General features: G+C 32.2%; 1 protein-coding gene and 1 pseudogene across 1 annotated transcript; one reads left to right on the top strand and one right to left on the bottom strand.

Moving 5' to 3' along the window:
- The first annotated feature begins 13,570 nt into the window (after positions 1-13,570).
- On the top strand, positions 13,571-14,558 carry LOC107963265 (equilibrative nucleotide transporter 8-like; annotated as a pseudogene).
- A 171-nt stretch (positions 14,559-14,729) lies between these two features.
- On the bottom strand, positions 14,730-16,215 carry LOC107962609 (uncharacterized). Its single transcript, XM_016899055.2, has 3 exons — positions 15,496-16,215; positions 15,233-15,405; positions 14,730-15,111 (listed from the first exon to the last, which is right to left on the bottom strand). Exons 1-3 carry the CDS (start codon positions 16,000-16,002, stop codon positions 14,970-14,972), a joined length of 822 nt encoding a protein of 273 aa, XP_016754544.2. The 5' UTR covers positions 16,003-16,215; the 3' UTR covers positions 14,730-14,969.
- Between the last annotated feature and the right edge of the window lie 1,659 nt (positions 16,216-17,874).

Genomic DNA, 17,874 nt, shown 5'->3' on the forward strand with positions numbered 1-17,874 from the left:
ACCCTATTGGCATGTCAATCGTATCCTAACATTTACTAAGTTCACACAAGCCTTATTACACATATTAACTCCACTTTTTAGTTTAGTCTAAATCTCACCTTTTGAACCAATTCACAACCAAACACATATAGGATTACAAATCAAATACACAAAAACCTATATAAAACAATTACCATATGAACTTACTTGGTCTAAATAGCAAGCAAGTTAAACATCTAAAGACTAATTGACAATTTTGACTTTTCCTCGATCATCTCTGGTTTGATCCAATTCTTGATTTATACAATTATTCTATTAAATTAATCAATACCAAACTGTAACAGCCCGATTTTGGGCCTAGTCGGAACAGTGGTTTCGAAACCACTATTCCAAGGCCGGAGAAAATTATTTTGATGTTATTTTATGTGATATAGCATGTTTATAAAGGTGCATAAAACTTTTGGTATATTAATTTTAGCAATTTCTAGTCCATTGAAAGTTGTGCTTTGATGCCTAAACATGTTAAATTGATTTGTATCTTAAATTGGAGGTCTTTAAAGTGAAATTAGACCATTGAAAGTGTGATGGCCGGCCAAGGGAGACAAGATTGGTCAAAAAGCCAAAATTTATGGGATATTAGGTGACTTTTTGGTAATAAAATAAAATAAAGAAAAAGTTGTCATTTTCTTTCATTTTTCTTCTTCTCTTTCACCGAAAATGGTAGCAACATGGGGGGTTTGAGAGCTGGAAAAATTCAGCAATATATTTCCCTAGTAAGTAAGTGTTTTTAATGCATTTTTTTGATAATTTTTACATTTTTGAAACCCCTGAAGTATGAGCTTTCAAAAGAGGGGACTATTTTGCAAAATGATTAAGAGTCTAGGGTTTTTCCATGAAAGCATATGTGTTGTTTGCTGAGTTTTTATGGAAGAATATGAGTCTTGGTAGTGTTATAAATAACTTTTGTGAAAGAAGTTTGCATGAGAGCACCTAAAAAGGGTTATTTTGTAAAGTTGTAAAATAAGTGTAAATGTGTGAAATAATTGAATTTGTGAGTTGCTATAGTTATGAAAATGATTTTTATAAGCTTAATAAGAAAATGTGATAAAAATCATTTTGCGAGCCTATGGGCAATTTGGTAATTTTGGCAAAGTATATGGGTAAAATTGTAAATTTTGCCAAAATGTGTCATTGGACTAATTTGATTAGTATATTGTTTTAATAAGTTAAATGTGATGTTATAGATGATGAAAAAAGAGTTTCGGGCTTAGAACGAGAAAAAAACGAGAAATTGATGTTTAAGTCCTTCTTACCAATTTGGTGTCGAGGTAAGTTCGTATGGTAATAATAATGCAATATCATGCTTGAATTAAAATTCTCTATTGTTATGACATTAAGTGTATGATTTAATATATTGGAAGTCTGATGGAATATGATGTTTCTTTGAAACGAGTAAGTTTGTACGAAAGTAATTTATCAATTTCATTATCATGTGCTTAATACTTGATATTGTACAAAATGTGGATATGTGCCTTTATTGGAATTTACTTGTGATGATTCAATGAAAATGTGATGATAGCTTTGTATCTCGAAAATCCCGGGTGACTCTGAGGAATGCTTTGGATTTCGATTATCATGACACCATATTAAATGTATGCCAGTGTAAGACCATGTCTAGGATATGACATCGGCAATGATATGTGTGCTATTATAAGACCATATCCGGGATATGGCAACGATATGTGGATCCATGTAAGACTATGTATGGGACATGGATTTGGTATTCTATTCAGTGTATGATAATTCCAAACATCATTTAGCATCCCGAGTGTTCAACGGGTAATGAAATGGATGATGTGATGAAAGCCCTAAGGAGGGCATGTTAAAAAAGGTATGATTATATACTTTATTACGAGTTGGTATAGGTATGTACTTGAGTTATGTTACAAGTTGTACATGTATGTACACTGAGCTTATGAGTAATGCCTTGATATGTGAAAATTTATGATGTATATAATATTTGGTGAGTACTATGAAAATGGCATGATTTGGACTAAGTCTTTGATACTTGATGATATTGAGCTTATGGGTCCATGCTTATGATGCATAGCTATTTGTTCTTACCGTGATGGATGAAATGTTGTTGTATTAATTTGGTGAACAATAATTGTGAATGAGTAAATTAGCCTTGACAGTTTTGGGCTACTGCAGTGGTGTAACTTTGAAAATAGACTAAAATAGTTCAAAATGAGTTAAAGGCTAAATAAAATATGGAATTAAAGCTTATTGAGTTTAGTTTCTTATAAAAGAAACCATGTAAGCAAAAGAATTTCCTATAATGAGATAATTGAAGTTGTGTGAGACAAAGTCAGAATAACTTCGAAATCCCTTGTTCTAATTTGAGAAAATCATTATAAATTGAAAAAAAATAGTTATGAATTATAATTTATATGTTTAGAATCCTTAATGAATATATTTTCAAGAGAAATAGACAGAAACATTATTCGAGTCTTGTGCTATGAGATAATTAAACTTTAGTGCAAAAGGGTCGGAACTGTCAGACTGTGAACCAGAGGTAACTTTGAGGAATAAACTATACTAATTGGCTAAACCAAAAATTCTGGAAATTGTCTGGTAGAAAGGTACATGAGTCTAGTTTCAAGGAAAATTAACAAAACTTAATTTGGAGTTTTGTAGCTCCAGATATAAATATTTTATTGACTGTTCTATAAAAAGACAACTTATTATGAACTTGAGAATAGGTTGGGAACATTGATAAAAGCATGTCAATGAGTTTCTTATTGTTTTCATATGAACTTACTAAGCATAAAGCTTACCCCTTTTCCTTTCCCATGTTCTCTAGTGTTGTTAGGTTAGCTCGGGTCGGAGTTCGTCGGAGATATTATCACACTGTCAAGCAATCGCCATTGGTGTAAGTAATTTCAAGTGCTTTGAGTCTATGGCATGTATAGGAGTTTAAATATTTGAGTGTGTGACATTTTTTTTAGCCAGATGTATTGACTTACATTAGCTATTGAGATTGTAAACCTATTTATATATGCATGCATGTGCTATGGTCTTATGTGATGAGTTTATAATGATTATGTCATGAATGTGGAAAGGATGTGAGTAAAATCTATGATATCTATTGCATGAGAATTTGACATGATCATAACATGTTTATGGAAGTTTAAGTGCTCATGTATGCCTTGTTGTATGTTATTGTATAAGTATGCGTGCATGTGTTATGAGGGTGATAAAATGGCTTGGAAAATAGCCTTGTATTACGGGTAGACACACAGGTGTGTGTCTAGGCCATGTGTGACACACGGTCCGCCCCCATGGGTGTGTTGTCCAGCCGTGTGTCCCCTGAACCTAAGTTTTTCAAGTCAGTATGCATGGTAGTATGCACACGGCCAAGAGACACGGCCATGTGTCTCAGCCGTGTGAAGGACACGGTCATAGGACACGGGCGTGTGCCTTAGCCATGTGGCCTCAATTTGTTCATGACCAAATTGGCAGAATGTCCAGGTCTTTGGACACGGGTTCGGGACATGGGCATGTCCCTAGCACACGGGCTTGTGCTCTATACTCACACGGGCATGTGGAGCCTTAAAGCATGAAAATTTCCAAGTTTTTTTTGTTCTTGGTTTAGTCCCGAACTATCTCTAATGCATGTTTTGGGCCTCGTAAGATGGTTTAAAGGACAAAATGCATGTGAACGAGAACTTTTAAGTTAAAAGCCCAGTTTTATATGCGTATGCTTGAGTTAAGTTTGGTAGCACCTCGAACCCTATCCCAGCGTCGGATATGGGCGAGGGGTGTTACACAAACATTTTCATATTATTCCATGATATGTATGAACCTATATAATTCTATTTTTTGATACCCCTAAAGTTTTACGTTTTATTCAATTTAGTCCTTAAAACCAAAATAGCAATATCTTTCAATTTTGAGATTCGATTTAAAAACCAATTCCAGTTACATCCTTTAGGGACCCTCTACTTTCTATTAATACCAAATTTTCATAACAATTTTACAAATTATTTACTTCAGTCCTTGTGTACAAAACTATCAATTAAACATTACAATATAGTCTTTTTTTCATATCTAAGCTTAAAATCTATCAATTTAACATTAATTTCTTTAAGAAATCAACAATGAAAACTTTCAAAAATTTTAACGATTTTGCAAATTGGTACATGGGCTATCTAAGTTAAACTTTCATGATCTCAAAAACATAAAAAATACAAGAAAAGGACATAAAATCACCCTAGAATTGAGGATCGAAAGTTGAAAGCCTCCAAAAATAGCTTTTTTCAGTTTTTCTCTTGTTTGTTTCGGTGCAGAAGAAAGCATAAAGATGGCAACTCCATTTATTTTTCTTTTATACCTTGTTTAATAATTAATTAATTTAGTTTAATTAAGTTAATTATACCTTTAACTTATCAACCATTAATCATGAATCAATTTAAAAATTGGTTTGATTTCCATTTGGGACCTTTATCTATTTAAAAATTTATAGCGATTGGATTTTTACAATTTAGTCCTTATACCATAATTAACTATCAATTCAACAAAATTACAAGACAAAACTTTAATATATTTCTATAATAAACTCATAAATATTAAATATTAATATTTACAGGCTCGATTTACGAAAATAGGGTTTCAAAACCCATTTTTTGGTATAACTGAAAATCGAGTTGTTACAGGATAATCATATAAGTTCATAAGCATTAAACAAAAACTTACCTCATCTTTTAATTAAATACAATAAAGTGAGTTTTAACTTGGAAATAAACATATAATACCACAATCACATATCATACAATTCACGTCATTTTGACTTACCAATTCAAAACTTATTCAATCATGGAATGAAACAATTACATATATACTAATGTCATTTTTTCAATACCTTGTTCTAGTTCAAATTTAACATTTCACAAATAAATATCAATATCATTATGTCTCGTTTCAATTTCTCACTTCATGTTCTCAGTTTCGCCCGATGAACCCTAGTAAACAGACTCAAATACACAGGTATCTATTCGTCCAAGCTTAATATACTCATGTCAGGTTACCAATCCAAGCTAAACATTTATAACGACACATTCGATTGCTTGTCCAAGCTGAAAATATACATGTCAGGTTACCCATCCAGGCTAAACCTTTAAAATGACATCAGGTTACCACTCCAAGCTAAACCTATATCACATGTATCTTCGAATTCGTAGCAAATGTTAGAATTTGGTAACATTTGTAACCAATTCTGCACAAGCGTGTACAAAACCTTATTGGCATGCCACTCGTATCCTAACATTTACTAAGTTCACACGAGCCTTAATACACGTATTAACTCCACTTTTTTGTTTAGTCCAAATCTCACCTTTTGAACCAATTCACAACCAAGCACATATACAATTACAAATAAAATACACAACATCCTATATAAAAATCACCATATGAACTGTAATACCTTGATTTATTTTATTTTGTTTTTATGAATTTTGTCATAAATGAGTATCTACTTCAGTGGCTAAGTGTTCTGATTGTATGTTTGAGGTCTTGGGTTAGAGTCCCACTTTTAGAAATTTATGTTATTTATTATCCTAGCCTTATCTTTAGTGGATTGGCTTACATATCACTTTCAGTCAACTCATATCAAAATGAGCTTGCTGGTTCAAGTGGTAAAGTGTTAGCTTGCCTTAGGGTCTTGTGTTCGAACCCCCGTGTGAGCGAAGGATGTTAATTCTTGCTTCTGTGAGTGTGTGCCGGTTATACAGTAGAAGTTGGATGGAACTGGTACTTTGTAGTTGTTGGATAAGTTAGTGGGTCAGTTTTAAGGGAGTTGGTTGGCTAGTGGATAGTAGGGGGAGTTGGGATTTTATTCTGAATTAAATTTTTGTAATTTTATTTTGTTTTGTTTTCTTCCCAAAAATCCCTTTTCTTTTCTGATGTTCTTCCCTTTCCTCTCTTTCCAAGTTTCTTTTTGTTTTCTTCTTCTATCCTGTTCACAATCATTCGTTTTTATCACTGTGTTGAGTTGGGATTTTATTCTGAATTAAATTTTTATAATTTTATTTTGTTTTGTTTTCTTCCCAAAAATCCCTTTTCTTTTCTGATGTTCTTCCCTTTCCTCTCTCTGCAAGTTTCTTTTTGTTTTCATCTTCTATCCTGTTCACAATCATTCGTTTTTATCACTGTGTTTTGGATTTTCAATTTTCTTCGTTTGGTTTAGTAAGTGGGGTTTTGTTTATCTGTAGGTACTTTGTAGTTGTTGGATAAGTTAGTGGGTCAGTTTTAAGGGAGTTGGTTGGTTAGTAGATAGTAGGGGGAGTTGGGATTTTATTCTGAATTAAATTTTTGTAATTTTATTTTGTTTTGTTTTCTTCCCAAAAATCCCTTTTCTTTTCTGATGTTCTTCCCTTTCCTCTCTCTGCAATTTTTTTTGTTTTCTTCTTCTATCCTGTTCACAATCATTCATTTTTATTACTGTGTTTTGGATTTTCAATTTTCTTCGTTTGGTTTAGTAAGTGGGAATTGTTTATCTATAGCTTTTAATTTCTATAAGGCTATTTGGAATTTTATCTTTTGAAATGGCGTAATGGTGTGTAGTTAGGGGATTTAATTTTTTGTGAATATGCGTTGCGTAGGAGAAGACTGTGAAGCAGCGAATTTCACTCTAACAGCCTAATCCGTGATAGTGGTTGTTTTCGTCGTCGGTAAGTTTGTGTGCGTTGTTCGGGTTATTGTTGTCAAATTCGTAAACCATTTGCTAAATAGTTGTTAGGATACTATTTTTAGGTTTCGAAGGGCTCGAGATTGTGTTTGCATCAGAATCAAACCAGGTGTGCAACGATAACACAAGAAAATAACGACCAATGGAAGCCAAAAATCTAGCCTGTCAACACCACTCGAGCATGTGCCTGGCCGTGTACGACACACGGCTATGGAACGGGGGTGTGTGGTCATGTAGGTTACACGGCCTTAGCCAATTTGGGGGTAGGGGCCCACACTGGTGTGTGCGCCATAAGCCAGGCTATTTGGGCCACACAAGTAGGGCCAATTAAGGCATGTGGGCCCACATAGGCGAACCACACTAGCATGTGGGCCTAAATTTTAGAATTTTTCCCTAGGGTTGTACACGTCGTTCTAATCAACTGCGGGCCTTTCGTGGGGTCGATATAGGCTTAGATAAGCCTTAAAGCATGAGGTTTGATAAATTGTTTGTGTGATCTGCTATGTATATGCATGTCTATTATATGTTATATGAGCATGTTTGATATAATAATTCTGGTATCTTGTAATTTTGTTTAATCTGGTATTCTATTGAATCTGATTGTAGGGTATATGATTTGTGAAGGAAGTATTCTATAAGGCGATATCTCGCCAATATACGGGCAGCACGGCTGCGCATTATTCTGATAAGTTTCGTATTGACACTACGTGCTGTATAGGGCTAGGTGGGTGTTTTAAACCTCACGTGGTGTGTTGGGATGGCCGAAGTTGGTGTGTAGAGCATAGGGGTAGGACTATGCATGTCTGTTTCTGTATGATCCTGTTGATAATCTGATTTTGTAAAGGATTATGTCTATATCTGTTTTGTTCTGTTGTACGATAGATTCTAAATTTATGTTTCTATTGAGTTACACATTAAATTTGTAAAACTCATTTTCTGTTTGTCTGTTTTGTTCAGGTAATCCTTAGGCTTAGGCGGGTCGGTGCGACAGAGGCTTAGTTGTGACCACATGTCTATAAATCGTATTTACTTAAAAGTTGACTTAATTTTCTAGTTTCCTTTTGAAAGTTTTGTAATTTTGGGACTCTCTGGACATTTTGGTTTTTGTTTTTGGATTTTGAATTTGATTTATGTTTTCTTGTGACGCTCGACAAATCAATTTAAGAGAACAAACTGTTTTATGCAAACAAACGTTTTTGAGAACATAAACTCAGTTTTAAAAACACAACGACTTTTAAACTTCCGCTGTAAATTATGGTCTTATTTGAAAGAATATACATTCGATGGTTTCTAACTTTTCTTAGTAACATCTCCAGGTTCGGCCATAACGTCTAGGCTGGGTTTAGGTTGTTACATGAACTTACATGGCCAAAACACCAAACAAGCTTAAACTTCAAGGACTAATCTACAATTTTTATTTTTCATTGATTATCTCCAATTTGATCCAATTCTCGATCTATACAATTATTCCATTCAATTCATTAATTCCAAACATTTATACATTATATAATGATATGAATGAACCTATGAAACTTTATTTTTTGATATACCTAAATTTTTACATTTTATTCAATTTAGTCCCTAAAATTGAAACAGCCATAACCTTGAATTTTGAGCTTCGGTTTGAAAACTGACTTAAATTACATTCATTACAAACCCTTTACCATCTATTTATATCAAAATTTCATGATAGTTTTACAAATTATTCATTTTGGTCCTTATGTGTAAAATTAATAATTAAACTTTACAATTTAATCATTTTTCATAATTTAAGCTTAAAATATATAAATTTAACACCAAAATCTTCAAAAAATCAACAATAACAACTTTCAAAAACTTTAACAGTTTTGCAAATTGGTACATGGGCTAACTAAATCAAGCTCTCATGACCTCAAAAACATAAAAATTGTAAGAAAAAGACTTGAAATTACTTACCTAATAGGGACCAAATGGTGAAAGCTTCTTAGGTTTTTCTTTCCTTCAATTTTGGGCACAAATGAAGAAGATAAAGAAAATATGTCTTCTTTTTCTCTATTTTTTCTTATATAGTATAATTAAGGTATAATTAAACTAGTTTAATTATCATTAACATGGATTAATTAATAGAACCTAATCTTAAACAATTTTAGTGGATTTTAACATTACCATCCACTAACACATATTCCAAAAAGGTTTAATTTTCATTTTGGTCCTTTGGCTAATTATAATTTAAGTCCTTAAGTCTTTAGCCAATTAAAAACATATAGCGATAAAACTTTTAAAATCTAGTCCATGTATCTTAATTGAACAATTAATAGACAAAATTGAAAGACCAAACTTTAATAAAATTTTATACCAACTCTGGACCTGGTTTACAAAAATGGGATTCCGAAACAGCCTTTTTCGACACCATTGAAAATTGAGTTGTTACATTCAAGGACAATTTGCATAGTTGGCACATGAATCTTTTTATTAAATCTACCCTTAACAACCTACCTATGTATTAGTTATCTTACATTAAGATGACAACCTCCTTATTGATATGTCTAAAATATATATGTTTTTCAAGCATCTTTTTACTTATAATCTATGCAAATTTCGAGCATATGGATAGTTAATTGCGTCATTTTAGTTCATATTTAGACATTGGGCATAATTTTAGTAAAATGTGTAATTTTATGAATTTTAGAATTAATTTTACTATTTTATGTTCAATGTTAATTTTTACTCAATTTGTTACAGTTGGACCACTGAATTAATTAATGTGAGAGTCAATAAAAAAACACATGCATGTGAGCTAAAATCCACCTCATTTGGACAACTAGATGATGAATTGGGCTCAGAAATATTGCCTTGACCTAGCTTGAAGAAGGTTTCTGAAGAGAATTAAATTGTTGCTTAATTGGGTTACCAAAACCGTCCAACAAGGGGAAGAGAAGCCCAAATTCGCCTAAGGCATGAAAATCAACCCAAATTAGCTTTAGAATATTAGAATTGAAGGCCCTTGCATGTGTAAAAAATCAAAAATTAGCCCCCAACTTAACCTTTGAAAACCTTCTAACCTTTTGCATGATCCATGCATAAAATCAAACATGAATCAAGCAACCACTCAACCCTCTTTCCACATTTTATGGTTGGCCATGCAAGGGAGAAATCCAAGAGATCTCCATGCTATTTTTAGCAAACTCCCAAGTCATTCCTCTAGTATAAATACCACCTTCCATCTCCTATTTCATTCATCCTACACATCCCTCAATTCACATTTCTATCATTTCCTCTCATCGTTCTTTCCTCTCTTCCACGTATAAGCCATCCATTTTCTCACTTCCCTTTAGCTAGCATTTCTCTTGAGAAAAACTCTCTTGGTCGGCCACCTTAAGAAGCAATTTGCGAAAGAGCAATCACGAGAATTAGAGGAAGCCACCATAATCAGTCTTCAAAGAATTGCTAAAACCATCAAGAGTTCCTTATTCCTTATTCTTTATTTTTTTCTTAGTTATTCAAATATGTTTGCAATTTTTTAATTATTTTTCCATTAACGATGATGACTTAATTTTATTTTAGCTGGAATGATTGCAATAATTTGATAAAATCCATTTGATTCATGTTTATGATGTTCTGTGCCTCAGTTGTTCATGCTTCCAATTAAAATCATTTATGTATTTCATGCATTAGAACATGTTTGGATGCATTAGAATTAGTTGATCAATCCTGACCAAATGACAATTAATGGACACAATAATTGGAAGGTGCTTGCTTAAATTAGATCCTGATTCGATTAAATTAAAGGTTCGTAATAACTCAGGAGAGCTCTATTACCTTGCATAACTTTAGGTTTGTGTGATTAAATTGTTTTAAACATGATCCGTCTCTGTTACCTCACATAAATTCTAAGGAATCCTTAATAAAATGTGGACATAGAAATATACATGTTTTTCTAAGCGTAAGACTTTGAAAGAACTTATATCAGATTCCAAGTTAATGAATGATCGAGTTGCCATGGAATTTTTCTAGAACATTGTTGAACAAGATGAGAATGAATTGAGTCAAGTGTTGTAATTATTCTAGTTTATTCATGTTATTGTTGTTAAACTTGTGAAATTACTACTAAATCACCTTGCATTCTACTTCATATTATTTGCTTTTAGGATTAATTTGCACTTAGTTAATTAGTTTAATTTAACATCTATCACTCAAAAATATTGTGTTTTCTTCACCAACTTGTAAATTCATAATTTTGCAATTATTTGATTAACAGATACAGTCCCTGTGGAGACGATAATTCTTTTATTTACTTATTACTTGATAACAATTATGTACATTTGTACGTTTCGTCGCGAACCACTTATGCAGTTAACTTGATAAAAGAATATGAGACCTTTGGTAGGGTCATACGAGTGAAGTGAGAAAGGTTCATTTTCGCAGTTGGGACCACTTATGCCTACCAAAGGAAAGTGGTAGGATTGGCTTTCGCAAAATGTGATTGCTTAACAAAGCCCTTTTAGCAAAGCAAGCTTGGCAAATCTTGAGGTAGGAGAGCTAGTTGTTGAACCAAACTATCACAAGGTAATATTGTTGAGAGAAGAAATATTTGGAAGCAGAGGCAAAGGTCAGAGACTCTTAGGTGTGGAAGAGTATAGTGTATTGTTAGAGATTGTGTGACCCGAATCTCATCACTTGCTGAAGAAATAAATACAGCGGCAAAATAAGGGGATTTATACCAATGGTCAGCAAGGATACCCTGACGAAGTATTGGTCGTTGCTATAGGGGGTTGTCGCTATAACCCTATAGCAACAGTAAAAGCCCGTTGATATATACCTTTTATCCTATTGTGACAATTTGTCCGTCAATAAAGTTTCTTTAAAGGGCAACTATTTTACCATACCTTTACTGACAATTCACTTTGTCAGTCATTGCACTACTGAATGCTATAATGACAAATTGAAGAACAAATTTTGTCGGCAAAGTTCAAGTTTGTAACTTTTACCCATTTTATTGGTATTTGCCAATAGTTTCGATGGGTAAAAGAATTTATGATTTTATATCAATAAAAAAATTTACAGTAGTAATATTAATTTATGATTTTATAATAGTATTTATTAAAAAATTACTAAATGAGAAATATAATTAAAATCAATCATATTAATAAAGAAAAAAAATCATCTAATAATTAATAAAATTGTGCATCATTTGGAGTATCTGAACATCAAATATGTTATGCATCATAAAAGGTTCAAGCATAACAAATTTTACAAAGTTGGCATAAATATAAAAAGACAAACCACAAATCCAAGCCTACTAAACTTGATGGCATCTCCATTCTCCGTACTCCGTCCCCATCTAATAGATGTGTACTTCAAACAATACTTAGTTGCCCTACTTCGAACACAATACCACACATAATAACTTAATAAACAATCAAATACAATGGTTTAGTGCACATGGGATTTGACAAACCTCATCAACCAGCATAAGTGGAACCATACTCTGAATTTGGCATAAACCTTGTTCCAAACAAATTCTTCATTTTTTTGAAATCTTGAAACCATGACATTAGTGGTTATAGCCTGAAAGTAGATCAAATGAGTGAGACAACATAGATTAAAAGGAAAAAGTCTATTTAAGCTCATAGGCACGAGTAAACAAATTTTGAAGGATTTGTCTCTTTGAAAGTGGACAATAATGAGAACTCGAGCTCTTTGGTAGACTACATAAAATATCATCAGATATTGTTCTTAAAGTTGGCCTTTTAAACAGTAAGGTCATAAGCACACAATCATTGCAACAATCACAAAAATATATGATAAACTACCAAAAATACACGAACCAGATTCACTGTAGTGCTGAAGAAGTAACTTTGCTCTCTCAATTGCAGTGTTGAATAAGCGTCAACTGCTGCTTTAATTCTCTTAACACCTTCCTGCCTTGTGTATGACCAGAAGTTTTTGGGAACACCAAATAGTGAAGTTTGATAAAAACCCCAGCCTCAAAATACGAACAAAACCAAATAAGCAATTCGAAGACTAAAAAAAACTGCTTAGAAAAGGACTGGTTTGGAAAGATCTCTATTTCCTACCATACTTTTTCAACACAAATAATATTAAAACCACTTTATGAAGTTAGAAAAGGACTGGTTTGAACAAATTTAATATCACAGACAATGAATTAATTTATAATAAATTAATCATCTTTATTTTATTAAAGAAAAAGGCTAAATTTTTAATCTTTTCTTTTTTTCAACTTTTTTCACATAAATTAAATTTCTGTTTCTTGTTTTTAATTATAAAAATGAAATGTTTAAAGTATATCCTTTTGTGAATTTTGTCTTCAAATAATATAAAATATCTTTTTATGGCAAAGTTCAATTGAAAAAAAATCAAAGATGCCAAAAATCTTTAAAAAAAAATTTGATTTCACAATTTAATCAAATCAAAGTACCTTTTCTTTTCTTTGCCTTTTCGGTAGGTACATTGTTGATGACTCAATTTTTATAAATTTTTATTTTGGACACTAAAATTAAAAATTTGCAAATCAGACACTATTATTGACAGCAATTTTAATTTTAATCATCCAATTTTAATAAATTTCATTTTGGTCACTCGTCGTTAATTTAATGTTCTTGTAAAAAGATAATTTATTAAAGTTGAGTGGCTAGAATGAGTGTACAATTAACAAAAAGTGACCTAAAATGTAAACTTATTAAAATTGAGTGGCTAGAATGAAAATAGTTTGTTAAAGGTAATACCCAATTTACAAATTTTCTATTTTCAATGCCTAAAATGAAAATTTATAAAAATTGAATGATCAACAATGTAATTTACCCTTTGTTTCTCCCTTTTCCCTCCTCCGAAGAAGCTCAAAAGTATATGCTAAGCTCGGGTAATGTACATATTGTAATATACATAGTAACTAATAATGTATGAACATATTATTTTTGTTATGATATTGTTATGTATTATGTGTCATTTATCAATATATTTTGATATACTTTTTCAAGTTTATTAATATTTTTCATTTTTTTATGGATGTAGTTCTTTTCAAGTTAATTAATATTCTCGACTCAATCTTAAATTAATTGGCATTAGAAATCATTGTCAATGCTAAAAATACATGTTAAAGAGCATTTATCCTCTTCTTAGAGATTGAAACGAATTATGAATAATTCTAAAATTGTATAAAAAAATTTGTTAGTATTCGTTATCTGATAAACAGGTCTGCTGGTTTGCATCCTGAGAATAATAACCAAGATTTCACTTCCTCAAACCCCGCAGGATCTTCAAGTCAGTGCTCACTTCTATTTTATAGTCACCACCGCTCTCCAACACCATTAGAGGCTTCTCCAAAATGACCCATTTTGCTCAAGGCCACAATTTTGGACAGTTAAAAAGAAAGGTTTGCTGGCAAGCTTTTGGTATTCTCATGATATACATCGTCACACTACCTATTTTCCCAGGATTCGTAGCCGAGAATATGGAATCCAAGCTTATTCGGGATTTCGTATCCTGTTTTGCTCAGTGTGTGATGTCGCAGATTTCATGGGGAAGTCTCTTACTGCAATATATGTAATGCAGAGCATAAAGAAAGCTTCACAGAGTTGCATATCTAGGCTTTTGTTCTATCCAGTTTTCACCGCTTGCCTTCACGGACCGGAGTAGCTCAAGAATGAAGTGCTGGTAGTGGTTGCTAGGTTTATGCTTGGTCTCACAAAATGGATACCTAACAAGCGTGCTCATGATCCTAGGCCCCAAGTCCTTGCCGGTTTCGGAAGCAGAGTTATCTGCGATTGTATTGGTCGTGTTCCTGGGAATTGGTTTGGTTAGTGGTTCAGTACTTGGTTGGTTTTGTATCATTTGATCTTTCATAAGATCAAAGACCTTTATACGCCTTCGTGCCTATTGTTATTAACAGCAAAAAAGAGCTTATAGCTTAAAAAATATCATCACTTCCCTGAAAGTTTTCAACAAAAGAGCAACAAAACATAACAGGGGTTAAGGTTTAAAAAGAAAAGGAGACAAAAGAGGAAGATTCTAATGAACAATACATTTCCATATCTTAATATTTCACTTTTACATAACATGGATTCAAGAATAAGAAGAGCAAAACAGAGCTCTCAAATAACTACAAATCTCACTCTTTTTTCTACAATTGCAAAGAAGCTAATTAAATAAAAGCTCAAAAGACGAATCAAAATATAACTAAAGAAAAGGGGGGAAATTACCAAAAGTCAGAAAAAAGCTTAAATACAAGTTATTTCACACCCGAGGCTTAAGAAGCAGCAGCCAAAGGAGGAGCTCCATGGAAAAAGCTTTGATCTGATCCATTACTAAAATTTTCGCCAGCCTTTTCCTCTTCATCGTCTTCCTCCTCAGCATCCCAAAGAAACCGTGCATATGATGCTAGTACAAAACTGCATATTTCATAAATATATATATATATGCAGATTTATGTTAATCATTGTGTAATGAAACAAAAAAAAAAACAAAACGATTAAAACTCAAAGTTTAGAAATTGGTTTAAAGGGTATTTACCAGTGGTCAGGGGCAGATTTAACGGCTCGATCAAAGTAAGTTTGAGCTCTAGGACCATCTTTATGAGTTTGCCAGATTAAATCAGCGTACATGGAGAGAAGATTCCCATCATTTGGATTTGCCAAGATTGCTCTCCCACAATATTCTTCGGCTCTCACTAAATCCCCACGAACCTGTTTAAGATTTCGGATATTAGATCGAGCTCAAAACTCAGAAAAGTTCGTTTTAATCTTTCTTTTAGTGAAACAAATAAATAAAGTTACCTCTTTTAAGAATCTAGCGTAATTGCTGAGGAGAAGCGAATTTCCAGGATTAGCTTGGATCATTTTCTGATAATAAGTATCGGTGCTGTCTTTCCCGTTCCATTCGTTATCACTGCCGTCGGATCCATCACCACCTCCTCTACCACCGCCTATCCCACACTCTTCCTCAACTCCAAGAGACGACGCTCTCCACCATTCAAACCCAGCTTCTTCCTTTTCCACCTCTTCTTCCTCAACACAGACCCCATTCAAGATGCCGCCATTTTTCTGAATGGTTTTAATTTTCGGAACCACTAGGTCCCTGAGATCCGTCTCCGACACCGCCCTCGTCATCCTCCGAGTCGAATCGTCGCTCCATCCTACCGAAATCGAGCTCGAACACGAAACCGTGAACGAAAGGGTTCGGGTTCGAGAAATCTGGTACGGAAACTCGAGGTCCGGCGATGGCTCCTTAGAATGTGGAACCAATGAATTGAGTAACGGCGTTGATGCACTCCTCAAAATCATTTCGGACTAAAATGAAAGGGTCGATACTCGGAAATAAGCCAAAGATGGGGGATCAAATACCTGAGCTTCGCCTGCCTGCTGCTGTTGCAGCGTTTACGAGAGAAGTTTGGAAAAGGAGAAGAGGCGGTGAAAGGGTTTTATAGGGAGACTAAGCAAATGAACAGAGAAGATCTGGACCGTTGATCTAAATGATGAATCTAATAACACCTGATTTGCACGTGGGTTTTGGCTGAGCTGGGTTTTTTAAAGATCTGCTTGTCGTCCAGGATCAATGAGAATTATGGCTCGAGAGTCGAGTCGTTTTCGTTGATTAATTTAATTTATTTGACTTAGTAATATGATTTTTAATATAAGATTATTCTTCTTTTCTTCTTTTTTTTTTTACTTATGAACAAAGTTAAATTAATTCTTATTTAATCCTTTTTCTGTTCTTCTTATTGATTAAATAAAAAATTAATTGAGTCTTAACTTAATTAATATAAATATTATTGTCAATAAGAGATTACACGAATTTAAATGTATTGAAACGAATTTAAATAGTTGTAAATATTATGTAAAAAAAAATAATTGATATATAAAAGAGATTACTTTAAAAATTGGCTTTTCGCCAGCTTCATAAAAAATATCATATGTGTTGAAAGGTGGTGGCGGAGGCAAAGTTTTAATGTTAGGGAAGTTCTAACTCACACCTAAATTTTTAATTTTAGGAAAATTTAAAATCATACTTTTAAGATTTATCTCTAAAATAAAATAATTATATCCTTTACATACTTCAAATAACATTTTATATCATCTTTTTTAAAAAAATTGTAAATGATTAATCTTTTATACTCTATTCATATAGATTAAGCATGTTGAGTTTTAAGTAAATTAAAATTGTATAATATTTGTTTTAAATATATATGATAAAGTCAATATTCTTAAATCAATAAGAAAAATTGAATGGATTTAATATTTATATACATGAGGAGTGGTCCATTTACATTAATATAAAAGTAAATTAGGTTCACACATTAGTGTAACTTTTTATATTATCTATATATTAATAAATAGGTTATCATATTATATCTAAACTATTTGTTCGACATAGAACTCTTTTAATTGTTGAATTTATGTTGGAAAGATAGTATGTTTAATTGGTATGATTGTATTACTTTAATATTTTACATATATGATCATTAATATTATATTATTAAATTCAATAATCAAATTGTTAAGTATTAATTATATACAAATTTATTTTATTATATAAAATTAATAATTTTTTACATGTTGATATTTTAACAATTTAAATATTATATTTTATATTTATAATTATGTATTAGTGTTATGGGTAGAATTAAAGAATAGTTGATAAAAATGAATCCTTTTGTTGGTGTGGGTTAAATAGCGAAAGTGACCCTAAAGTGAGTCTTTTTCTGCTTATGAATGGTAGAGGTAGTGATGGAGTTCGAAAATTATTTTAGTGGATTAGAATTAAATTGTATATTTTTATGATAATAAATATGTAATTTTATTATTTTAATAATTTATATTTTTATAATTAAATTAAATTTTTATTATTCTAAAAAAATTAAAATATAATTTTATTATTACTAATTAAAAATTTTATAAATTATTAAAAATTTAATTAAAAAAATTCTTTTTAGAGGGTCGGACCTGCCCCTTGGTTGACGTTTGCTTCAGAAACTGTAGACCCCCACAGAAAAAGATATCACGTGATATTGGGCCTCCCATCAGAATATGAACGGTTGTGATATGATATCTTCACGTGACAAACAAAAAACAAGCGGAAATGGGAAAGGGAAAGGGAAAGATAATTTTGGTAACGGCGAAGAGAGAAAAGAGTTGAGTTTTGTAGCGGAATTAGCA

The sequence above is a fragment of the Gossypium hirsutum genome, chromosome A06 (assembly GCF_007990345.1).
Source record: "Gossypium hirsutum isolate 1008001.06 chromosome A06, Gossypium_hirsutum_v2.1, whole genome shotgun sequence".
NCBI lineage: Eukaryota > Viridiplantae > Streptophyta > Magnoliopsida > Malvales > Malvaceae > Gossypium > Gossypium hirsutum.

Bases quoted from the DNA above. Each gene is read 5' to 3' on its own strand.
- LOC107962609 (XM_016899055.2), bottom strand. From the start codon at position 16,002: ATGATTTTGAGGAGTGCATCAACGCCGTTACTCAATTCATTGGTTCCA. The intron at 15,406-15,495 runs GTAACTTTATTT...AATCTTAAACAG, and splicing joins ACGCTAGATTCTTAAAAGAG to GTTCGTGGGGATTTAGTGAG. The intron at 15,112-15,232 runs GTAAATACCCTT...TGAAATATGCAG, and splicing joins AAATCTGCCCCTGACCACTG to TTTTGTACTAGCATCATATG.